The sequence below is a fragment of the Anomaloglossus baeobatrachus genome, chromosome 3, assembly GCF_048569485.1.
Source record: "Anomaloglossus baeobatrachus isolate aAnoBae1 chromosome 3, aAnoBae1.hap1, whole genome shotgun sequence".
Classification (NCBI taxonomy): domain Eukaryota; kingdom Metazoa; phylum Chordata; class Amphibia; order Anura; family Aromobatidae; genus Anomaloglossus; species Anomaloglossus baeobatrachus.
In genome coordinates this window covers 429,419,861-429,445,737 of record NC_134355.1, presented here as the reverse complement: position 1 = coordinate 429,445,737, position 25,877 = coordinate 429,419,861, and the positions used below count along the sequence as shown (strand labels likewise).

The following is a 25,877-nucleotide window of genomic DNA, read 5'->3' as shown; positions in this document are numbered from 1 at the left end:
GGATGGAGACCGGACTCCTGCCAGGCATGGAGACCGTGCTGGCTCCCATTTCAAGCCAGAGCCCAGAAGGGATGGTGAAGGAGCGTGGCATGTAAGGCTGCAGCCTTGTAAATCAACCTTAACAACACCGTCGACACAGTGGGGTGAGAAGGGACATGCTGGGAGTCCAGACATGGACCCGCTTTTCTTCAAACTCTTTCCAAAAGTCAAACAAATCAGATGAGAATGCATGTGTGGATGTATGCCTCCTGACACAAAGCAATAAACTGGCTAGGACTGGCTACCAGGGGGTGTATAAGCTCAGAGGGAGGAGCTACACTTTTAAGTGTAGTACTTTGTGTGTCCTCCGGAGGCAGAAGCTAAACACCCATGGTCTGGGTCTCCCAAAGGAACGATAAAGAAAAATAAAGTTATAACAAAAGCTAGAATGTGAGAAGGAAAGTAGAGCTGTACTTATATATTCATTTTTTTAGATTGATTCTAGAAAGCAGCCAAAGAAAATGGCTGTAAAAACAATAATTAAAACAAAAAATGAATAGTCTATTGTGTTCTCATACCAGTGCGTTTTCTTACCTGGGGAACACCAATTTTTTTGCAGGCTTCCAAGAAGTTTTCAACGTTTCTCCTGCATTTTGCCATTTTAAGTTTAGGCTATGGAAGACAGACAAGGACTGTTACTGGTGAAAGCACTACATTTCTTTTACAGCTTTTAGGTTACTCCAACCGCACAATACTTACAACAGCAGGTGAGGGGACATGTATGCTCGGCACGGATCGTGGCCGAACATGATTGGCTAAATGACACAATACCACGCCATCTGTGAGAGCCGCTCCTAGGTCAGCGGGAAGGGATACCTTTAACCGCGATTCAATATTCTGAGAAAAAAAAGGAAGACTTTAAAATTAAAGCAATTATGTCCAACCCTGTATAGATTGCAGCACTTGGAGAGACAAGTTAGAGACCACTACGATTGAGCATTCAGACTACTTCAAGGATAAGGACTCTCTTAAGGACGGATCACATGACCGTATTTATCACTAATTGCTGGATTTTTCTGCCTGTATTAAAGCTGCAGTTCCAAGCCTGAATTATGGACTGAATACAGATAAGAAAATAAAGCCACAATATGTTCAGGTGCACAGTCCCTTATTCTTTTTTTAACCCCATAGCGACGGCCTAACGTCTCAAGACGTCGGAAAAACAGGGTACTTATTCTGTTCCGACGTCTTGAGACGTCAGGCCGGAAAAACCCTGTAGCGCCCCCCAGTGACGAAAAATCTCGGGGGTTTCAGCTACCGGGGGTAGCTGAGACCCCCCAGATTATGAATCGGGGTGTTTTGTATGCACCCCGTTAATGCGATCGCCGGTATACACCGTATACCGGCGACAACATAAAAAAAAAAAAAATGGCTGGTAAAATTTATTTATTTCTCATCTGACGTGATCAAACATGTCAGATGAGAAATAAATGTGAGCCCTTAGTGCCCCCAAAGCCCCCGGTACCGGAGAAATCCATCCAACCCCCCCCCCCTCCGGAAAATCCAAGATGGCGCCGATGCGCGCTGAAAACTCCCGCCGCCGCCGCCGCCTCTGCATTCATTTCCCTCCGATCTGAAATGATCAAACATTTCAGATCGGAGGGAAATGTCCCCCTCCTGACCTCTCCTCCGGTACACCGGAGCTCTTTGGTCCCTGGAGCCCCCTCCAGTTCTTCAGAGCCCCCCTCCGGAGCGTGCAAGATGGCGCCGACGCGCGCTGAAAACTGCCGCCGCCGGCTCTGCATTCATTTCCCTCCGATCTGAAATGATCAAACATTTCAGATCGGAGGGAAATGTCCTCCCCCTGACCCCTCCTCCGGTCCACCGGAGCCCTCTGGTCACCGGAGCCCCCTCCGGGTCTCCAGAGCCACCCCCCCTCCCCCGCATTCATTCTGCTCTTTCTGCCGCATGTGACACGTCACATGCGGCAGAAAGGTGTCCCCAGGTCCCCCCAGGTCCCCCCAGGTCCCACTAGGTCACCCCCCCATCACCCCCCCCAGCCCCCGAGCCCCCGGTCATACGTTACCTGTCTGGTGATCCGTCCCGCGATCACGCCGCCTCCTTCTTGAATGCTGACGGCGCATGCGCAGACAGCGGCTGTCAGCTGGATTCCTCCCCCGGTCCACAGTGGAGAAGCCTGTGCATCAGCGACGTCAGTCTTGCAGGGACGCTGACGTCGCTGATGCACAGGCTGCTCCACTGTGGACCGGGGGAGAGTGAGTGCAGTAATCAGCAGTCTCTCCATGTGAGGAGTGTGGTCCTCACATGGAGAGACTGCTGTTCCAGAAAATGGGGGGTACGTTCTGTGAGCGTGCCCCTCATATTCTGGAATGAGGTTACTGCAGGTCACTCTGCCCTAAGTTGGACCGGGGCAGTGTGAGTGCAGTATTCTCAGATTACTGCACCCACACTGCTCATGGAGAGCTTGCTCTTCCAGAAAATGGGGGATACGTTCCCTGAACGTGCCCCCCATATTCTAGAAGATCCAGAGTCGGCGTGGGACCTCACGGATTACAGCGGATTACAGCGACCGTAATTTCTTTATTTTCAATAAATTGGGGAAAGAGGAATGTTTCGGGGAGTTTTTTTTTCAAATAAATTTTTTTTTGTCTTTTTTTTTTTGTCTATTACTTGACTGGGTTAGTGATGTCGGGTATCTGTTTAGATGTCGTGACATCACTAACCCCAGGGCTTGATGCCAGGTGACATTACAGCTGGTATCAACCCCATATATTACCCCGTCTGCCACCGCACCAGGGCGCGGGATGAGCTGGGGCGAAGCGCCAGGATTGGCGCATCTAATGGATGCGCCACTTCTGGGGCGGCTGCGGCCTGCTATTTTTAGGCTGGGAAGAGTCCAATAACCATGGCTCTTCCCACCCTGAGAATACCAGACCCCAGCTGTCTGCTTCACCTTGGCTGGTGATCTAATTTGGGGGGGACCCCACGTTTTTTTTTTTTTTTAAAAAAACGCCTGGGGAGCCCTCCAAATTGATCACCAGACAAGGTGAAGCTGTCAGCTGTGGTTTGCAGGCTACAGCTGTCTGCTTTACCCTAGCTGGCTATCAAAAATGGGGGGGACCCCACGTCGTTTATTTTAATTATTATTTTTTTGGGGGGCTAAATACAAGGCTAGGCACCCTTTAGTGCCACATGAAAGGCACTAAAGGGCGCCAGCTTAGAATATGCAGGGGGTGGGACGTTATATATGTTTGACATGTATCCATTCATCCATTGTAGCATTTTAGGCTGTGCGCCCACAATCGGGATTTGCAGCGTTTTGGGCGCAGAGTGTTTTCCCTGCGTCCATAACGCTGCATTGTGCAGTAGAAGCACAGTGGAAGGATTTTTAGAAATCCCATGCCCAATGTGCTTGCCCAATGTGCTTCTTTTCTCCGCCACAAACTGACCTGTGGCGCAGCTTCCCGAGCCTCAGCATGTCAATTTATGCTGCGGAGATGAGTGTTCTCTGCAGGTAGCATAGAGCTCCACAGCGGCCTGAACCCAAATCGTGGGCATGGGCAGCTGCGTTCTCCCGTGCACAACACTCACATCTCTGCAGGAGGCTGACACTGTGTACTAGACGCCGTGTCGCTGGCTCATGGCCACATAGCCTAAAAGTGAGACATTGGTTGCTACAGCAACATTTTTGTGAAGTACCTGTGGATTCAAAATGCTTATTATACTCCTGAATAAAATCCAGTTTCCAAAATGGGGTCACTTGTGGGGGTTTCTAATGTATAGGTACCCAAGGGGCCCTGCAAATGTGACATGGTGCCCGCAATTTATTTCAACTTTTCCAGAATTCAAATGGTGCTGCTTCCATTCCAAGCCCTCCCATTTATCCAAACAGAGGTTTTTGGCCACATGTGGGGTATCCCTGTGCTCATAAGACATTGGATAACAACCTGTTGGGTCCACGGTTTGTTGTTGTCTCTTGAAAAAGTGAGAAATTTGATGCTGAAGCAACATTTTTGTGAAAAAAATGAAAATTTTCAATATGGCAACCTAAGCTTATCAAATTCTGTGAAGTATTCGTGGATTCATACTGCTCACTATACACCTAGATAAAAGCCTTGAGGTGTCTTGTTTCCAGAATGGAGTCACTTGTGGGGGACCTCCACTGTTTAGGCACCTCAGGGGCTCTCCAAATGCAACCTGGCGTCCGCTATTGATTCCAGCCAATTTTGCAGTCAAATGGCACTCCTTCCCTTCCGAGCCCTGCCATGCGCCCAAACAGTTGATTTCCACCACATATAAGGTATCGCCAAACTCAGGAGAAATTGCACAATAAATGTTATGCTGAATTTTTTCCTTTTACTCTTGTAAAAAAAAAAAGCTACCTGGTTGAAATAACAATTTTGTGGTAAATTTTTTTTTTTTTTTTTTTTTTCATGGCTCAACGTTATAAAATTCTGTGAAGCACCTGGGGGTTCAGGGTACTCACCAAACATCTAGATAAATTCCTTGAGGGGCCTAGTTTCCAAAATGGGGTCACTTGTGTGGGGTTTCTGCTGTTTAGGTACCTTAGGGGTCCTCCAAATGTGACATGGTGCCCGCAATCTTTTTCAGCCAAATTTCCTTTCCAAAATTCAAATATTGCTCCTTTCGTTCCAAGCCCTCCCATTTGTCCAAACAAAGGTTTCAGACCACATGTGAGGTATCACCGCGCTCATAAAAAGTGGTTAACAAACCTTGAGGTCAAATTTTTGGAATTACCTCTTGAAAAAGTGAGAAAATTGATGCTAAAGCAACATTTTTGAGAAAATTATTAAAATTTTCAATATGACAACGTAACGTTAACAAAATCTGTGAAGTACCTGTGGATCTAAAATGCTCACTATACCCCTAGATAGAAGCCTTGAGGGGTCTAGTTTCCAAAATGGTGTCACTTGTGAGGGGTTTCTTCTGTTTAGGTACCTTAGCGGACCTGTAAATGCAACATGGTGCTCGCAATCTATTTCAGCCAAATTTGCTTTCCAAAATTCAAATATTGCTCCTTCTGTTCCGAGCCCTCCCATTTGTCCAAACAGAGGTTTCTGACCACATGTGGGGTATCGGCGCACTCATAAGAAAGTGGGGAACAAGTTTTGGGGTCCATTTTGTTGTGTTAGTTCTTCTAAAAGTGAATAAATTTGGGTTAGAGCAACATTTTTAGGTAAAATTTAATTTTTGCTTTTTTTCATTCCACATTGCTTTTGTTCATGTGAAGCACCTGAAGGGTTAATAAACTTCTTGAATGTGGTTTTGAGTACTTTGGGGGGTGCAGTTTTTATAATGGTGTCACTTTTGGGTATTTTCTGTCATCTAGGCCTATTGAAGTCACTTCAAATGTGATGTGGTCCCTAAAAAAAATGGTTTTGTAAATTTTGATGTAAAAATGAGAAATCGCTGATAAACTTTGAACCCCTCTAACTTCCTAACAAAAAAAAATTTTGTTTCCAAAATTGTGCTGATGTAAAGTAGACATGTGGGAAATGTTATTTATTAACTATTTTGTGTCACAGAAATCTCTGGTTTAACGGTATAAAAATTCAAAAGTTGAAAATTGCTAAATTTTCAAAATTTTTGCCAATATTCAATTTTTTTCTTCAATAAACGCAAAAAATATTGTCCTAAATTTGGTACTAACATGAAGTCCAATATGTGACGAAAAAACAATCTCAGAATCACCGGGATCCGTTGAAGCGTTCCAGAGTTATAACCTCATGAAGTGACACTGGTCAGAATTGCAAAATTTGGTCTGGTCATTAAGGTGAAAATTAGCTCCGTCACTAAGGGGTTAAATAAAGCAATGAAAAAAATAATGCATGGAGCACTGCCTTAAACCAACGTTCCCCATCCAGTGTCTCTATGGACCACAATTCATGAACAAGAACCACCATTTGTAATGAGCTTTTCTCACAAGAGACTTAAAGCAGTCTAGGAATAAAAAGATCATTCTATTAGAATATCCTACTTTGAAAGTGTGTTTTTTTCAATCAAAGGTCTAACTGGACAGGTATCTTGAGTCTTGCTTTAAGGGTGTTCCCCAAAAACTACATCTATCAGCTGTCCACAGAAAACATTGTGTATATCTGATCGCTGGAGGCCTGACTGCTATTAGTGTATGGCATTTAAGTAGAGATGAGCGAATCGGAGGTTCGGTATTTGTACCAAGTAGACTTTACAGAAAAAAAAACAAACAGCTTGGAGTGTTTTACGCATGCAAACTACTCACACGATCACTGTGCTTGGGTACGCCTGGTGCTCAGCCCAGTGCGAGCTGATTGCAGTGTCAGAACAGCTCACACTGGAGGGGGGGGGGGGTAACAACAACAACATGCTTGGATGTAGTGTAACAAACAAAAAAAAAAATTAAAAAAAAAATTGGAAACCCCACTTCTAAGGGAGGGTGGATGATCTATTTATGGCTGGTGCGTGTAGGCGGAGACCCGAACTGCCCAATTAGTGACTTTCATTGGGGTGCAGGTCAAGTCTGGATCCCAAACTGAACTTTACCTAAAGTCCGGCTGATCCTTCAAACTAAACTTCCACAGGTCCGGTCATCTCTAGAAGTGAGACATAGTGCAGTGGGGGACTTGCTCACTACCACTTCAATCACAAAGTGGACTTTGGGAACCGATTCTTGTACTGGTGGGTGGCCAAGTAGACAGAACCTGCTGGCGACCATACATTTCTCACCAATTCTGCCTAATGATTTGAGAGGATGATATTGTGACGACATGGACTCTCATGGGTTAAAGTTTCTTAACATTCAGCCAGACTATTGTTCTTATGTGTGCTAAGTCATGTTTGCTTAGCTATTGTATCTCCAGTCTCTTCCAGTAATCATTGTATTGTAGTTGTGTATTGATAATGTAATTACCTTAGTAGCCACCATTGTCTAGTTGGTGACTTGCCGACTCCATGTAGATATACTGAGTCTTTCTATGCACATCATTTAAATGAACATTATCCATGCAGCTTGAAATTCATCCAATGGGAGAAGCAATCTTGTCCAACCAATCGATGAGGACGCAGTGTATCCTAAGGGAAAGTTATGGCTATAAAAGGGACTTCCTTAAGCCACCAGGGTTGTTGAAGGTTGATGGATCCAGTCTAAGCTCTTTGGAGCTGACTAGAGGATCAGGATATCTTATGGCTTCAATCTAGGGACCCCGGTTCCGGTTGGAGACCATATCCACAGCCTAGGGATTTCGACCCCGGCTGCCAGGATTGGATCATCATACCAGGACTACCTAAGGAGGACACTCAGGTTGGGACAGTTCAGTCACCTGTTACAGAGTTTGCAGACCTCACACAGCTTCCTAACTCTGGCGTTATTCTTTTCTCGGTGGGTGCCCGCCAAAAGCGGGGTGGTGCTGGATTTGAGTAAATAGCCCTGGAACCTCTGAGGCATGGACATTCTAAATCCCTGGTGAGCCAGCGGAAGGGTGAGACTCTGTTGCCTGTTACATTTGTGTGTTTTGCTGGTTATGTGTTATGTGCCGTTAATTGTTTGGGGATCCAATAAAGTCTAATTATTGTGGTTCCCCAGTCTCTTTGGAGGCGTGGGTTCAAATCCCACTACTGCCACCAATTGTGGAGACACGGGGCTCAGTGGGTGCTCTCGTCCACTAAAACCCGCCGCCTTTAGAAAGACAGCGTGGCTCAGGGCTCATCCCACCTGAACGCCGGCCTCCTTAACCGTGGGCGTAACACTACTCAGACAACACAGGATGAGGGAACCACAATAATTAGACTTTATTGGATCCCCAAACAATTAACGGCACATAACACATAACCAGCAAAACACACAAATGTAACAGGCAACAGAGTCTCACCCTTCCGCTGGCTCACCAGGAATTTAGAATGTCCATGCCTCAGAGGTTCCAGGGCTATTTACTCAAATCCAGCAGCACCCCGCTTTTGGCGGGCACCCACCGAGAAAAGAATAACGCCAGATTTAGGAAGCTGTGTGAGGTCTGCAACAGGTGACTGAACTGTCCCAACCTGAGTGTCCTCCTTAGGTAGTCCTGGTATGATGATCCAATCCTGGCAGCCGGGGTCGAAATTCCTAGGCTGTGGATATGGTCTCCAACCGGAACCGGAGTCCCTAGATTGAAGCCATAAGATATCCTGATCCTCTAGTCAGCTCCAAAGAGCTTAGACTGGATCCATCAGCATCCATCAACCTTCAACAACCCTGGTGGCTTAACGAAGTCCCTTTTATAGCCATAACTTTCCCTTAGGATGCACTGCGTCCTCATCGATTGGTTGGACAAGATTGCTTCTCCCATTGGATGAATTTCAAGCTGCATGGATAATGTTCATTTAAATGATGTGCATAGAAAGACTCAGTATATCTACATGGAGTCGGCAAGTCACCGACTAGACAATGGCTACTAAGGTAATTACATTATCAATACACAACTACAATACAATGATTACTGGAAGAGACTGGAGATACAATAGCTAAGCAAACATGACTTAGCACACATAAGAACAATAGTCTGGCTGAATGTTAAGAAACGTTAACCCATGAGAGTCCATGTCGTCACAGATATGCTGTATAGGGCTCAGGAGTTCTTTCCAGGTGCTGGGGTCCAAATTCTTTATGGCTTTAAATGACCGCAAGCATATTTTTAAAAAAAGTTATGTGCCTTTACATATTGTGAAGGACTGCGAGCAAATTAAGGTTGTTTGCCTGTTAATATAGCATTCTGAAGGAACTGAGTGTGGTAATTTCTGTGCCTTCGAGGCCTATGCTTACAGTATTCCCACAATAAAGTTATAAAGGAATTCATTAGGTCGATAGATCCTCTTGTGGAATGAGGTGTTAAATTCTTCGAATATTTCACAAGAGGACGTATGAGGATATCATAATGGCAGCAAATTGAACTGAGTATTGAAGAAGTGTGTTTCTAGGGATAGCGCTGTTGAGCATGCAAGTTACCATTGTGGCATTAGATGAGAACATCCCACCAAAGGAGAACTAGCAGTACACTAATCCAATGACTTGTTCTGCCAGTTAGGAAGGAGCTAAATCTCTGAAGAACTGTGCTATCAATGGTATAGGGCTTCTTACAAGAAATCTCTTATGCTAATAAGTTTTCACTTATTGATTACTAGGGGTACAACTGCTGGAGCCCACATTGATTGGCAGAACAGGGCTTCATTGAATCCTTATAGGGCTGCTGAGCGCAGTGCTTGGCTTATTCTGATTTCCTATTTATGATCCAGATTATAAAGGATCATAGATGCAATCAGCTGACGGCATCTAGTTTGATAGCAAGAGCCTTTTCTTTAACTTTTCCTAGTAAGGCAGCTCAGGGACAGCTCTAAGGGCTTCATTAGAAGAGACAAAATTTCTTATTGTGACCATCTCATTGGATCTCCACATTTAGAATCAGTGGCATATACTATAGTATTTTGTTTCGCAGTTACAAACCTTTCTGAGTTGATCTGAGACGTCTAATTCCTCTTGTCTAATTTTGGAGCTTGTGAAATCACTAGAAGCAGGAGGAGGGGTATTACCTGTTACCAGAAAACAATGGAGAAATCAATATAACTCACTACTACTCTTACATATATGCAATATTACCAGCATCAAAAAAGTAGCCATCTCGTAGTTCAATGGGTTTTTTTCCACAGCCATAAAATAGCAGATGCTTCACAAATACAATTTGGAATGAATAAATCACATTTGGATTTTGTGTATTAAAATGTATGGATTTTAGGGATTTGTTTTCTCTTTATCTGCTTGAAGATGATTCAGCGCATACAAGCAGATTCAACCTTTTAGACTAAAACACCTATCAGAAGCTCCAACTAAAAGGATAAACAAGCATAAAACAATTTTTTTTCTTATTCTGAAGACAAGGGATTGTCAGCATTAGGACTGCCAGGTTTGTTCATAAGCGGAGGTGTAAAAATCAGCTCTCACTTACTTCTCTTGACTTCTTCTCGAACAGCGGCCCGGAATAAGAAGCTTTCTGGACGCTGAGGGGAGCATCGATATGATGTAACAGATGCTGGCGAGGACAAATGTACTGCAAAAAATATATCAAAGATAAAACGATTATTTCATATAGGGTTTGATATCTTGTTTGCAATTGTGAACTCCACATTACGCATTTATCTTGCGCTGACAACAGTTTTATTGCCCATGCTTACCATTATCGCTAAAGTGAATAAAAACTACTATTGTGTCCACATAACCAAACTTAAAAAGGGCACAACAGACTACATGTTGCATGTGCACATGAATGATTTTGGGAGTAGCTCTGGCATATATCTGCAATGCAGAAGAGTACATGATCTGCACACGGAGCCAGATTACTACAACAGCCATGTGACCATGGCATAACAAGAGTTTGAGGGGATTGGACCATGAAAGGTCCCCAAAGCAAGCCTAACGCTCCGATGGAATTGGTACCAGTCAAAGCTAAAACATGAAGAAAGAAAACCAACAAGTTATCCAAAAGAAACCTTCAGCAGGTGAATCCGGTAGAGAGTGGCCAACAATCTCATAGTGTTAAAAGGAATTTTCCATCAACATTATATTTATTGGTGTTTGCTTAACATTTTCTACGAAAAACATGAACATTAAAAGGGGATTTCCCTCTTTGGAGTAAGGGGTCAAATTGCATAAAATATTTAAAGAGAGCCATATATCCGCTGCAGAAATCGCTGGTCTCAGAAGTGTATCGGTAAAGCTAGGCACGTCATCGCTGAAGCCCAGACTGTCAAGTAGCACTTCAGTGGTGGAAAATATCAAATATAGGTGTTTCTCCTTTTACGCAATGTTCCCCCTTTGCCCAGGTTTTAACATCTTATAGTTAAGCATGTCTGCCGTTTGTGTTGAGGTCACATTCAATTTCATACAAAAAGGTACTAAAAATATCACAAGTACAATTCAGAATGCACTTACCAGTCTGAGAAGTGGGCGAAATGGGAGTCAATGATGACCTCTCATCACTCTGTTAAAAAATTAAACAGAAAGGTAAAATAAATGGCTTTCTCATGAGAAAGTGGAAGACCGTGAAAAACAACAAGGCTATATGGAGTAACAAGGTATTGAACGGTCAATGAAGCTAATATTCTTACAGTTTAGAAGGACACCTGTCTGATTCCCAACTGTCCCTAACCACTACTATAACAGTGTAAGTGCAGATATCATTATTCTAATGAGGCAGTTTATCTGCTTACAAATTATGCAGTGTCTGAAGAATAAAGTTTATTCAGCAGCATCGCATGGACTAATGAAGCAGGCATAGTCCAGCAGGGAACACTTCGCGGCAGTGTTAATCAATGAGGCAGTTTCCTCTTGCAGCGAGTCTCCGCTCACGCACCCCCATACAAGTCTATGGGAGTGTGTGAAACATTGCACTGCACTCGCATGTTATTCGACTGCAGTGCGGTGTACGCAGAGACAGACTGACAGTGGAGGGATAAGGAGAAAGCGTTCCCTCCATCCTCTCAGCACCTGTAATGCGATCGCAAGTTCGCATCACAGTTGCATGACCCTTGGCTGACACCCGCAGCAGAGGGTCATTAGCATATCGCTTCTGATGCTCTTGCATCGGAAGCTGTACACAAGTGGAAAAGAGCCCTAACAAAATGAGTGGTGTATGGACGTTGTCAATCACGACCAGGAAAGAGTGATTGGAAGATCTGAGGCAGGACCAGTGGAGGGAGATATCCTACTGGATTAGTCCCGATATATATTAGTATACGTGACACTGCACGAGAAAGGTTCATTCTTCAAACACTGCAGCGTTCGAAAACTCAGAACACGGATTCAGATTAAAGAAATCTGCACCCATACCGCTACTGCCAGCAGGGTACACCAGAACATTTTTATACAGTGGTGGCCAAAAACGTTTGAAACAGACACAGATTTTGGTTTTTAGAAAGTTTGCAGCTTCCGTGTTTTTAGATTTTTTTTTTTAGATGTTTCTAGGGTTACTGAAGTACAATTATCAGCATTTTATAAGTTTTTACAAATACATCAAGTTTATGCAAAGACTCATTACTTACAGTGTTGACACTATTTTTCAAGACCTCCACAATGCGCCTTGGCATGCTGGATATTGGCTTCTAGGCCAAATCCTAACCAATGACAACTTATTCTGACCTAACCAGTGCTTGGAGTTTATCAAAATTTCTGTGTTTTTGTTTGTGCGCTTGCATTTTAATTGTTGACCACAGTCTATCAATTGGATTGAAACCTGGGGAGTTTACTGTCCACTGACCCAAAATATCAATGTTTTGTTCCCTGAGACACTTCGTTATCACTTTTGCTTTGTGACAGTCTTAGACCCCGTGCACACGTTGAGTATTTGGTGAGTTTTTTACCTCACGGTTTGTAAGCCAAAATCAGAAGTGGGTAAAAATGTAGAAGTGATGCACGTGTTTCTATTATACTAGGCCTGCACAATATGCAGCCCTCGGGAACTGGGGGACGCCGAAGTCTTTCCTCCTAAAGTCAAAGTTATTTGTGCCTTTCAGACGTGAATATATTTAAACACTGTGGCACCAGGGCCAAGGCAGAGAAAGTTCGGTAAGCTCCCTCCTCGACGTGCATCAGCATGGTGAGGTCTGCACGCTACTAACCTCATCACACCGTTGTTGGCGCCGGCCGCAACGGAAATTGGCAAGCAATCCAGGAGGAGCCAAAGATGAAATGGGTTACAGGATTGGTGTTATTTTCCAGGGGACATATGGGAGAGATCGAGGAATAGGAGCAATGGGGCACATTATGGAGCTGTGGAGGGCATTATGGAACAGTGAGGGACATTATGGGGCAATTAAGATGGATTATGAAAGGGAGCATAGTATAGCATGGGGTGGTGTGGACTTTATGCAGAGAGGCAGTGTGGGGGAATATTATGGAAAGGGGTAGGTATGGGGTGATATTTTGTAGAAGGGCAGTGAGGTGATACTTTGGAGAGCGTCAGTGTGAGAGGGGAGGAATTATGGAGATGGGCGACGGGCAGTGTAAGGCAACATTATAGAGGGGCTGTGTGGGGGGATATTATAGAGAAGGGCACTGTGTGGAAGATATTACTGTGGGGCAGTGTGTGGGGGACATTACAGAGGGGCAAGTGTGGGGGGATATTACGAAGAAGGGCAGTATGGAGAGGGGTCAATATTGAGAGGGGCAAGGCGGAGGGGATATCTCGTGCTAGAAGCACAGGGAGGTGCAGCATGGGAGAGATTTATGTACTGTTGGTGGTTCTAGCACCACATACATGTGCTGACAACAGTTCTGATCTTGTATACATGTAGCAAATCGATAGCTAGCTTTATGGCAAAGCTAACACATAAAAATCCTCAAAATTGAGATAAGAGATAAGTGGGGTTTTTTCAGTTTCTGCTCCAAAAACTTAGTTTCAGTTAGCAGGTGTTCACACTGATTTTTTTTTTTTTTTTTATTGAGCAGAAACCCTCCAAATCATCTTCTGGTGATGTACTAATTCATGTAAGTACCCATATAAAATTTTAGCGGCCCTTCGGATTGGTTCAATATGGCAATGTGGCCCTTGGACCAAAAAAATCTTCTGTACCCTTGTATTATACTTTTCCTCTGACTGTTCCACTCCTGGTTTTGGATTACAAATACTGAGGTAACAAATACACACCAAATAGTCTACGTGTACATGTGGCCTTAATCACCAAATGCTCCTGGATCGTTGGGAGAAGTTATTCTTGGAGGATATTTAGATGCCATTCTAATTGTAAGTGAATGCATGCCATTGGATGAAAACTACATCAGTGGTCTCAGAATGCTGTACTGTTGGCATGACTCATGACTCATGTTAAGGTTTAGGCCACACGGCATGAAAAGGTTTTTCTTGGAGAGGAATGGCTTCTTTGATGCCCTAAACATCAATAAGGGCTCTAATAGCCTTTGGCTCCCTGTGTGCACAGATGCACGAATACCTGTCTCTGCCATTCTTGACCAAGCTCTGCACTGGTCTTCAACTGATTCTGTAGCCGAATCTTCTATAGGAGATGGTTCTGGCACTTGCTGGACTTTCTTGGGCACCCTGAAGCCTTATTCACAGCAATTGAACCTCTCTTGGAAGTTCTTGATGATCCGATAAATGGATGATTTAGAGGCACTCTTACAAGCAGCCTCTCCTTCACTGTTAAGCTTTGCAAAGCAATGACTGCATGTATACTCTCCTCAGAGGTAACCATGGTTAACAGAAGAGGACAATGTTTTCAAGCAGTGGCCCCATTTTAATGCAACTAGTCGGCTTTTTTTAATTCAACCAGTGTATAACCTATATTGGTGGACCTCCTGATGAAGTGGGGAGACATTTCGAAATGCGTAGAGTAAAACCACCTTCATTCAATTTTTCCTGGATTTTTGTCATAGCCTTACTGTGCTGCATAAGGCTATGTGCGCACACTGCAGTTTTGTTTCTTCAGCAAAATACACGCCCTCTGGCAGAAAAACGGACCTCTGGCCGAAAAAACGCATTAAATAACGCATGTATCTTTGCCGCGTTTCGGTGTGGTTTTTTTCACTATATTCAATGGGAATCTGCAGGGAAAAACGCAAAAAGAATTGACAAGCTGCTTTTTTTCTGCACCCAAAGCTGCAAAGAAAAGAGACGCAATGTGCGCACAGCCTTTCTGAATTCTCAGACTTTGCTGGGGAAGGAAATGCATGCAGTTTAGGGCAACAAACTGCACCCAAAATACACCAAAACCGCATCAAAAACTGCACTGTACGCACAGGGCCTAATAGTTCCACATCAACTTTGTTCCTGATCTGCTTCGGCTTGTTAAGCGCGTGGACTCTGCAGCAGACGATTACATGCTTTGAATCTGGTTATGTGACACACAACCTAATAAGGTGAGCACATTCCCTGATTACTTTATTATGTAAGTTGGGTAAGACCTTATTGCGCTTTTTCTCCTGAGCTTTTGTTTAACTCAACCAGTATGAGAGTGATATCAGCAAACTTATCTGTGTTAATTTTTTATGGCAAATAGCAATTATTGAAATTAATCTGATCACTTCATAATCTAGTGTTAAATGGAATCTGCTAGCAGGTTTTTGCTATGGAATCTGAAAGCAATCTGATGTAGCTACTGAGAACCTGATTCCAGCGGTGTCACTTATTAGGCTGTGTGATGCTGTTTCAATAAAATCAGTGTGTTATCAGCAGGAGATTATCACTAGACTAGATGTCTTCAGCCAACTGTTCTATGTAACCAAACCTCCACCACTGATTAGCAGCAGTGTACACAATGCGGTCAAATCCAGTGATGTGAGAGGGGTTATAGAGAGTGAAGCATTCTGAGGACCGCTTATTGTGCAGAAGATAAAGCAGTGCTGGTATAAAAATGACAGCAAGCAGACAAGCAAGTGACACATGGCTGGTATCAGAGTCTCAGCCCCTATATTATGCTGGGCTCAGATTACTTTGCAAAAAACCTGGTGACAGATTCCCTTTAATGCACATTGTTAATCTAAAAAAGAGAATTTTGTTTACTTACCGTAAATTCTTTTTCTTATAGTTCCGTATTAGGAGACCCAGACCTTGGGTGTTTAGCTTCTGCCTCCGGAGGACACACAAAGTACTACACCTAAAAGTGTAGCTCCTCCCTCTGAGCTTATACACCCCCTGGTGAGCCAGTCCCAGCCAGTTTAGTGCAAAAGCTGAAGGAGAATAGCCTCCCACAAGTAGAACAGAGCAAGAGCCGGAACAACCGGAGACTCTGTCCACGACAACAGCCGGTGAAAACACGCGGAACAAGGAAATTGGCAACAGGGAGGGTGCTGGGTCTCCCAAGACGGAACTATAAGAAAAAGAATTTACGGTAAGTAAACAAAATTCTCTTTTATTTTATCTTTCCTTTGGGAGACCCAGACCTTGGGACGTTCCAAAGCTGTCCCTGGGTGGGAAATAAACAGAAAAAACTAAGAAGTAGGCAGAACCTAACTTCACAAATGGGCGACCGCCGCCTGAAGGATGCGTCTGCCCAAGCTCGCATCTGCCGAAGCATGACTATGCACTTGGTAGTGCTTCGAGAAGGTATGCAGGCTACCCCAAGTGGCAGCCTGACAGACTTGTTAAACCGTAGCCTGGTGCCTAAAAGCTTAAGAGGCACCGACAGCTCTGGTCGAGTGTGCTTTGATCCCCGGCGGGGGAGGCGCCTGCGTACTCTAATAGGCGTCCGAAATGGTCGACCTAATCCAACGGGCTAAGGTCGGCTTAGAAGCAGGGAGGCCCTTGCGCCGACCTGTGGTTAGCACAAAAAGAGAGGTGCACCGCCTAAGCGCAGCGGTGCGAGACACATAGATCCGGAGAGCACGCACCAGATCTAGAGTATGTAGAGCTTTTTCAAAGCGATGAACAGGGGCCGGACAGAAGGAAGGTAAGGTAATGTCCTGGTTAAGGTGGAAGGGAGAGACCACCTTAGGAAGAAAGTCCGAAGTCGGACGGAGAACCACCTTGTCTTGATGAAAGACTAAAAAAGGTGACTCCGAGGAGAGTGCAGCCAAATCAGAGACTCTCCTGAGAGAAGTTATGGCAACCAGAAAGGCCACTTTCTGTGAAAGACGATACAAAGAAACCTCCCTAAGAGGCTCAAAGGGGGGTTTCTGCAAGACCGTGAGAACCCAGTTAAGGTCCCAGGGGTCCAAGGGCCGCCGGTAAGGCGGAATGATGTGAGACGCGCCCTGCATGAAGGTGCGGACCTGAGCCAGCCAAGCAAGACGCCGCTGGAACAGAACTGACAGTGCCGAAACTTGTCCCTTGAGAGTGTTGAGGGACAGTCCTAGCTGCAGACCGGACTGTAGAAAAGACCGAAGAGACGGCAAGGAGAATGGCCAAGGGGGATGGCCGGTAGAGTGACACCAGGACAGAAAAATTTTCCAAGTCCTGTGATAGATCTTAGCGGAGGAAGACTTGCGGGCCCGAGTCATAGTGGAGATGACTTCAGGGGGAATACCAGAAGCCGTCAAAATCCAGGACTCAAGAGCCACGCCGTCAATTTGAGGGCCGCAGAATTCGGGCGGAAAAACGGACCTTGCGAGAGTAGATCTGGACGGTCCGGGAGATGCCACGGCATCTCTACGGACAGTTGGAGCAGGTCCGGATACCAAGCTCGCCTGGGCCAGTCCAATGAGGATGACTCGACGACCCTCCATTCTGATCTTGCGCAAGACTCTGGGCAAGAGAGCTAGAGGGGGAAACACGTAGAACAGACGAAACTGGGACCAGTCCTGAACCAGAGCGTCCGCGGCGAAGGCCTGAGGATCGTGGGAGCGAGCCACGTAAACAGGAACTTTGTTGTTGTGACGGGATGCCATTAGGTCCACATCCGGAGTGCCCCATTTGCGGCAGATCGACTGAAATACTGCCGGGTGCAGGGACCACTCGCCACCGTCCAGACTTTGACGGCTGAGATAATCTGCCTCCCAGTTGTCCACGTCTGGGATGTGGACTGCGGATATGGTGGACCTGGGGTCCTCCTCCCATTGAAGAATGCGTTGTACCTCCATCATTGCCAGGCGGCTGCGTGTCCCGCCTTGATGGTTGATGTAGGCAACCGCTGTCGAGTTGTCTGACTGGACTCGAATGTGCCTGCGCGCCAGCAGGTGGTGAAATGCTAGGAGAGCTAGAAGCACGGCTCTGGTTTCCAGCACATTGATTGAAAGGGCTGACTCGGACGGAGTCCAAGTGCCCTGTGCTCTGTGGTGGAGACATGCCGCTCCCCAGCCGGAGAGACTGGCATCCGTGGTGAGAATCACCCAGGACGGGGCCAGGAAGGAGCGCCCTTGGGACAGGGAGAGGGGCCGAAGCCACCACTGAAGAGAGCTCTTGGTCCGTGGAGACAGAGCCACTAACTTGTGTAATGAGGAAGGCCGCTTGTCCCAACAGCGGAGAATGTCCAGCTGCAGGGGGCGCAGATGGAACTGGGCAAAGGGAACAGCCTCCATGGACGCCACCATTTGACCCAGCACCTGCATCAGACGTCTGAGGGTATAACGGCGGGGCCTCAGGAGAGAGCGCAGCGCCAACTGGAGTGACAGCTGTTTGTTTAAGGGCAACTTCACAAGTGCCGGCAGAGTCTCGAACTGCATCCCTAGGTACGTGAGACTCTGGGTCGGAGTCAGAGTGGATTTGGGAAGATTGACAAGCCACCCGAATTGGGCTAGAGTGGCGAGAGTGAGCGAGACACTCCGCTGACAGTCTGCGCTGGATGGAGCCTTGACTAGAAGGTCGTCCAGGTAAGGGAGCACTGCCAACCCCTGGAGGTGCAGAACCGCAATCACTGCTGCCATGACCTTGGTGAATACCCGAGGGGCCGTGGCTAACCCGAAGGGGAGAGCCACGAATTGGAAATGATCTTCTCCTATTGCAAAGCGTAGCCAACGCTGGTGTGAAACTGCAATTGGCACATGCAGATAGGCATCTCTGATGTCGATGGACGCCAGGAAATCCCCTTGGGTCATTGAGGCAATGACTGATCGCAGAGACTCCATGCGAAAGTGCCGCACCCGAACATGCTTGTTGAGAAGCTTGAGATCCAGGATGGGTCGGAAGGTACCGTCCTTTTTGAGAACTAGGAAGAGGTTTGAGTAAAAACCTCTGAACCGTTCCCGGGCGGGAACTGGTACAATTACTCCGTTGGCCTGCAAGGCTGCCACGGCCTGTGAGAAGGCGGCGGCCTTGGAGCAGGGGGGAGTTGAGAGAAAAAATCTGTTTGGCGGGCTGGAAGAGAATTCTATCCTGTAGCCGTGAGAGATGATATCTCTCACCCACTGATCGGAGACTTGTTGAAAGCGTCGCCAAAGTGGGAGAGCCTGCCACCGACTAAGGACGTTGCTGGAGCGGGCAGAGAGTCACGAGGAGGCTGCCTTAGTGGCAGAACCTCCTGCGATCTTCTGTGGACGCGCTTTTGAGCGCCAGTTGGATTTCTGGTCCTTAGCTGAGTTAGCGGACGAGGCGGAGGGCTTAGAGGACGACCAGTTGGAGGAACGAAGGAGCGAAACCCTCGACTGAATCCTACCCTGGGCAGGTTTCCTGGTCTTGGTTTGTGGCATGGAAGTACTCTTCCCGCCAGTAGCTTCTTTAATAATTTCATCCAGCTGTTCACCGAACAGCCGGGAACCAGCAAAAGGGAGCCCAGCAAGGTACTTCTTTGAAGAAGCATCTGCCTTCCACTCTCGAAGCCACAAGATCCTGCGGATAACGAGGGAATTAGCCGAAGCCACCGAAGTGCAGTGAGAAGCCTCCAGCATGGCAGACATGGCATAAGAAGAAAAAGCTGAAGCTTGAGAAGTTAAGGCAACCATCTCGGGCATAAATTCTCTGGTGAGGGAATGCATCTCCTCTAGAGAAGAGATGACTTTGAGGGCCCACACTGCTGCAAAAGTTGGGGGAATCGCGGCCCCCGCCGCTTCATACACGGATTTGGCCAGAAGGTCAATCTGATGGTCAGTGGCATCCCTAAGGGAAGTGCCATCAGCCACCGACACAACGGCCGGGCTGAGAGCCTAGACACCGGAGGGTCTACCTTTGGGGAGTGAGCCCACTCCTTGACCACCTCAGGTGGAAAGGGAAAACGGTCATCAGAAACCACGCTTTGGGAAGCCTTTGTCAGGACAGGCCCTGGGTTTGGTCACAGCGGTCTGAAAACTGGAGTGGTTAAAGAACACACTCTTTACTCTCTTAGGCGAGGTAAACTGGTGCTTTTCTGCCAGAGAGGGTTGCTCCTCTGATACTGGCTGATTGAGATTCAGTACAGAATTAATGGAAGCAATCAAGTCACTAAGTTCTGAGTCACCCTCAGAAAGATCAATGGGGCACAAGGAGTTAGCCTCCGAACCCCCTGTAAAGGCATCCTCCTCATCCTGCGAGTCAGCTCTTGAATCAGAGCCGCGGGATGAAGAGGGAGAGGAAACCCTGCGGCGCCTCTTAGGAGGACAGGGTCTGTGCCCTGATGATGAATCCTCTGTGAGCTTCAGTGGACGGAGGTCAGAGGATAGGGATCCTAAAGGACCCTTAGCAAGAGCATTAGAGGCACCCTGTGAAGGGGGCTGATGCATATTCATCAAAGTCCTGGACAGAAGTCCCATGGACTCAGCAAATGACTGGGAGATAGACCTAGAGAAGGACTCTACCCAGGCCGGGGGTTCAGCCACAGGTGCAGAAGCAGCCTGAGAGACCACTGGGGGTGAGACTCCAGGCTGGGGCACCGCCAAGTTAGAGCAGACATCACAATGTGGATAGGTGCTCGGTTCAGGCAGCAGTAGCTTACATGCAGCGCATGCAGTATAAAGCTTTGGAGCCTTGCTCCTCGTGTGAGACATGCTGCTGGAGTGGAAAACAGCTTCTACAAAGAGAATGAACCCCAGGGAGTATATACAGAGGTCCACAACCAGAGACCGGCTGTGGCTTACCAGACCGCTGGAAGCGGTGTTGTGTGCCCTCCAGATCCCGAAGCCCGGACCCCCAGTGCACAGCACCTCAGCAGGGATGCAGAGTGCAGGATAGCCCAGCGCAGAGTGAACCCTGTCCAAGAAAATGGCCGCCGGAGCGATGGGCGGGGGCGTCCCTGTAGGAAAGCGGGATCTGGAGGGCCATAGAGACCTGCAGGGGAGGAGTCACGCACAAGCAGTGGGGAGTGTCCCTCCCCTGTGCAGGACGGCCGCCGGGAGGAGCCGTGCCTGTCCCTCTGCATGAGTGACATGCGAGGGGCAGGTAACAGGAACTAGGCCCCCGGCAAAGCCGGGGCCTAAATTTGAGCAGCGAGGCCGACGCGCAGGCACCATCGGCGCGGTTCTCGGGCGAAAACCGAGGACCCGCCGGAAATGCCAAAACAAATACAGCAAACACACTCTCCCCATACAATAAAGGACATGGACCCCCAACATATGAACGTCTCAGGTACTTATCTGCTGAGACGCAGGGCCAGGTCCCCGGGGATGAGTGCTCCGGTCCAGCAGAGTTCTCAAGGAGCTGTGGACGGAGACCGGTCTCCTGCCGGGCATGGAGACCGCGCTGGCTCCCACTTCAATCCAGAGCCCAGGAGGAATGGTGAAGGAGCACGGCATGTAAGGCTCCAGCCTTGGAAAATCAACCTTACAACACCGCCGTCACAGTGGGGTGAGAAGGGATATGCCGGGATTCCAGACGTGGACCCGCACTTCTTCAATCTTTTTCCAAAAAAAAAAAAATCATATGAGAATGCATGTGTGGATGTATGCCTCCTGAACACAAAGCGATAAACTGGCTGTGACTGGCTCACCAGGGGGTGTATAAGCTCAGAGGGAGGAGCTACACTTTTAGGTGTAGTACTTTGTGTGTCCTCCTGAGGCAGAAGCTAAACACCCAAGGTCTGGGTCTCCCAAAGGAACGATAAAGAAAACTGAATCGACAGTCTGTGAAAACCAAGATTGTCTCAGTCAAAACTTATGGCCACGACTGTACAAATAATAATCAGCCGTTGCTTAAAAGCTTGCTACTGTAAAATGCTGAGCTACGTTAAAGACTTGTTTTATATATCTTTCAATCCACTGCATTTTCAGAGAAGTTGTATCATGTACAGTGCTCGGCTTGGAGATATGTTATCAGATGACATTATGTCAGCAGAATTTAGCTTTGGAATAGATTGGAGAAGGTATTATCAGAAGGAGTACCAGTGTCTAGTTGCTTACAGTGTATTTTACGAGACAGCAATGTGTTCTGTCGCCTGTCTCTTCACAAACAGAACTCTCCTGGTTTCAATGGGATCAGTACAGCAGCTATGTGCCTATAGCCCCTCATCTCTGCTGAAAGGCTGCAGAAACCACCAGAAAACCTGTTGGAAGCTCCTTTTTTTAGAAGTAAACTGTCTGAAGCCGATGTGTACAATAATATAAACACATATACATGTTGCAGAAAACTATAATGAAAGTTAAAATTGGCACATGAGGAAGGAAATAACCAAAACAGCGGTAACGGCATGCGTTATTCACCTGTAGGTGGCTTCCTGGCCTCCTTTTAATGGTATTGGTGTTACTGTCAACCTCAAAGAAAAAATGAGGTTCAAAGCCATTCTGCCAGCAGCAGGAAGAAGAAGACAGGAGAGGAGAGAAACAGTGTGGCTCAAATGAAAGCAGTTGAGAGAAAATATCATCCTGCATCGCACCCACAAGAAAAAGTGCATGCGAAGATTAGACTGAGCAGAAAGCAAGGCAAGGATTATAGAATGAAACAGGTTACAGAAGACGCTGAAGATAAAGAGCACAGAGAAAAGAAACATTCTGGAGCTCATGCTAAAGGTTGCAACCTATTCACATGTTACTATTACAATAGGAAAAAGGTTAGAACAATCAGTGTATTTCACTGGAACAAATCCAAACCTAAAGCATCTATTCTCCAAATGATATAAGCCGACATCCGGAACATCCTTCTTATCACTAGATTAAACCATTATCTTTGTCTGCCTCAAAAGCTGGGTTCACACATAGCGACAACGACGTCGTTGTTACGTCACCATTTTCTGTGACGTAGCAGCGACGTCCTGTCGCTGTCGCTGTGTGTGACATCCAGCAACGAGCTGGCCCCTGCTGTGAGGTCGCTGCTTGTTGCTGAATGTCCTGCTTCATTTTTTGGTCGTTGCTCTCCCGCTGTGAAGCACATATCGCTGTGTGTGACAGCGAGAGAGCGACGAAATGAAGCGAGCAGGGAGCCGTCGTCTGGCAGCCTGCGGTAAGCTGTAACCACGGTAAACATCGGGTAACCAAGAAGCCCTTTCCTTGGTTACCCAATATTTACCTTAGTTACTAGCGTCCGCTGCTCTCACGCTGCCAGTGCCGGCTCCCTGCACACAGCCAGAGTACACATCGGGAAATAAGCAAAGGTTTGCTTATTAACCCGATGTGTACTGTGGCTATGAGTGCAGGGAGCCAGCCTGCACTCATAGCCAAGGTAAATATCAGGTAGCCAGAGAAGCACTTTGGTTGGTCACGCGATATTTACCTTAGTTACCAAGCGCAGCATCGCTTCCACAGCGACGCGTGTCGTTATGATGGCTGCTGCATCTGCTGTGTTTGTGTTAAGTAGCGATCATAACAGCGACTTACAAGGTCGCTGTTGCGTCACAGAAAAAGGTGACGTAACAGCGACGTCATTGTCGCTGCCGCTATGTTGAACCCAGCTTCAAACCTAAATTATACATTCTGTATGCAGATCTAATGCTTTCAGATAAAGGATACATTTCTTCAATTTGCAGACACTAAAAAGGCTCCGGATGTAAAGCCCGTGGGACACCTTAGCCAGGTGAATTAGGCTACTTTAACACATCAGTTTTTAGCCATCAGGCACAATCCGGTTTGTTTAACCCAAGTCCAATTACTATACACACTTCAGAAACACTGAACCAACACAACTTGGTACCGTTTTACCGACCAAGAAAGAAGTGAATCAATATGATTTACTATCAAATATTATTTAATTTTTAATAAATTCAAACAACAATAATAATATCAAACAAGAGAGCCGCCTGGGGGACACATGGTTCCAGACTATAAATAAACTTCCTGCCCTTTATGACACTGTGCAATATCCATACCATATATCAATGTTAAATATCAATATTGAATATTGCCATCTACCATTCTGTTACGATAATGTGTGACACATCATGGGGCATAAGATCTATTATTATTCTTATTCAGGGCAAAGGATATAACTTCGGATTCCAGAGTAGTATATTATATTATCTTATTATCCTATATGCCATTTAAATTTCCATCAGCCCTAATGACTGTTTCCATCATGTCACATTCATTTAGCAACAGAAAGGTTTCACCCGTTCAAATAAGCATAACACTATCTATGTAAATGACAATGGTAATAGAATTAACACAGCAATCACTATGTACTAATTGCAAACAATGGTGACCATCAAAAGGCAGCAGTTACTTACATTAAGCAATACGTTATCTGGCCATGCGCCCCTCCACCCTTAACGCACGTTTCGCCTCAAGCTTTGTCAAAAGAGGGCGGCTCTCTTGTTTGATGATATTATTGTTGTTTGAATTTATTAAAAATTAAATAATATTTGATAGTAAATCATATTGATTCACTTCTTTCTTGGTCGGTAAAACGGTACCAAGTTGTGTTGGTACAATCCGGTTTGTGCCTGATGCAACGGATCCGTGTCAGAGTGTGTAAAAACTGATGCGACGGATCCGGTAAAAAAACGGATCCAGGTTTTTTTTTTTTGTTTTTTTTTAAAGCTGAGAGAGAGGGAGAGACCCCGTCATCACCGCACACGCAGGCACTCCTGCACGCATCATCCCCGCACACACCCCGGCACTCCTGCACGCATCATCCCCGCACACACCCCGACACTCCCGCACGCATCATCCCCGCACACACCCCGACACTCCTGCACGCATCATCCGCGCACACACCCCGACACTCCCGCACGCATCATCCCCGCACACACCCCAACACTCCCGCACGCATCATCCCCGCACACACCCCGACACTCCCGCACGTATTATCCCCGCACACACCCCGACACTCCCGCACGCATCATCCCCGCACACACCCCGACACTCCCGCACACATCATCATCACCGCACACCCCAACACTCCCGCATGCATCATCATCACCGCACACCCCAACACTCCCGCATGCATCATCCCCGCACACACCCCGACACTCCCACACGCATCATCCCCGCACACACCCAGACACTCCCGCACGCATCATCATCACTGCACACCCCGACACTACCTCAGTGATGTCATCGCTGACAGCGTGACTCCCTCAGTTGCTGCGTGGAGCTGATGGAGAGCGGCGGTGTTCCACGGCCGTTACGGTCAGCTTCATGTAGCAGAGCTGAAAGCGTCGCGGGACCTCTGTGGATTACGTCGGACCAGAAGGGGAATTTGGGGATTTTAATAAAAGGTGAAAGAGGGTGTTTTTTTGTCCTTTGTTCCAAATAAAGTATTTTTTTTGGGTGTGTGTGTTTATTTACTTTCACTTACAGGTTAATCATTGGGGGTGTCTCATAGACGCCTCCCACGATTAACCCCCTTATTACCCCAATTGCCACCACACCAGGGCAATTCGGGATGAGCCGGGTAGAGTCCCGGGACTGTCGCATCTAATGCATGCGGCAATTCCGGGCGCCTGCTGGCTGATATTGTTAGGTTGGGGGGCTCCCCATAACGTGGAGCTCCCCATCCTGAGAATACCAGCCTTCAGCCGTGTGGCTTTACCCTGGCTGGTATCAAAATTGGGGAGGACCGCACGCCATTTTTTTTTAATCATTTATTTTACTGCAAGATATAGACCCGCCCACTGGCGGCTGTGATTGGTTGCAGTGAGACAGCGGTCACTCAGCGTGGGGGCGTGTCTGACTGCAACCAATCATAGGCGCCGGTGGTTGAGGAAAGCAGTGAATACAAGATTGAATAATGGGCATCCGGCATTTTCAAATCAGGAGAAGCCGCCAGCAGTGTGACAGCCGTGCAACGCCACGCCCGTGATCAGTGAGTGGGTGTGAGTGAGTCAGTGAGTCAGTGAGTGTGTGAGAGAGAGGCTGGGGCCACACAGGTCACTACTGCGATGCTCGCATGACACTCAGCTCGTGCTGGCAGCACAGCAGGAGCCGAGTGTCATGCTAGTGTCCCTGCGTCTGCGGTTCGACCGTGCAAGCAGACCACAGCTGGGGGGGGGGGGCGGGCAGGCTCTCAGGAGGGGCGCTTTGGCACGGAGGAGGGGAAGATGGGATTTATCTCCCTCTCTCCTCCGTAGCCGGCTATTGCGACTCTCGCTCTGCATGCATGGTACACCGGTGTACCGCGAGTGCAGTGCGATTT

General features: G+C 46.9%; 1 protein-coding gene across 5 annotated transcripts in view; it reads right to left on the bottom strand.

Moving 5' to 3' along the window:
• The window catches only part of LRCH3 (leucine rich repeats and calponin homology domain containing 3), a 143,293-nt gene that overhangs the window by 23,396 nt on the left and 94,020 nt on the right, over positions 1-25,877 (bottom strand). For 3 of the 5 annotated variants that reach the window (XM_075340389.1, XM_075340386.1, XM_075340387.1), the window contains 6 exons: positions 22,013-22,093; positions 10,955-11,003; positions 9,972-10,073; positions 9,473-9,558; positions 739-876; positions 574-651 (listed from right to left, as the gene is read on the bottom strand). In XM_075340389.1, coding sequence (XP_075196504.1) covers positions 574-651; positions 739-876; positions 9,473-9,558; positions 9,972-10,073; positions 10,955-11,003; positions 22,013-22,093 — 534 coding nt within the window. The remainder of the gene's footprint in view (positions 1-573; positions 652-738; positions 877-9,472; positions 9,559-9,971; positions 10,074-10,954; positions 11,004-22,012; positions 22,094-25,877) is intronic. The other 2 variants (XM_075340388.1, XM_075340391.1) reach the window with 1 other exon arrangement.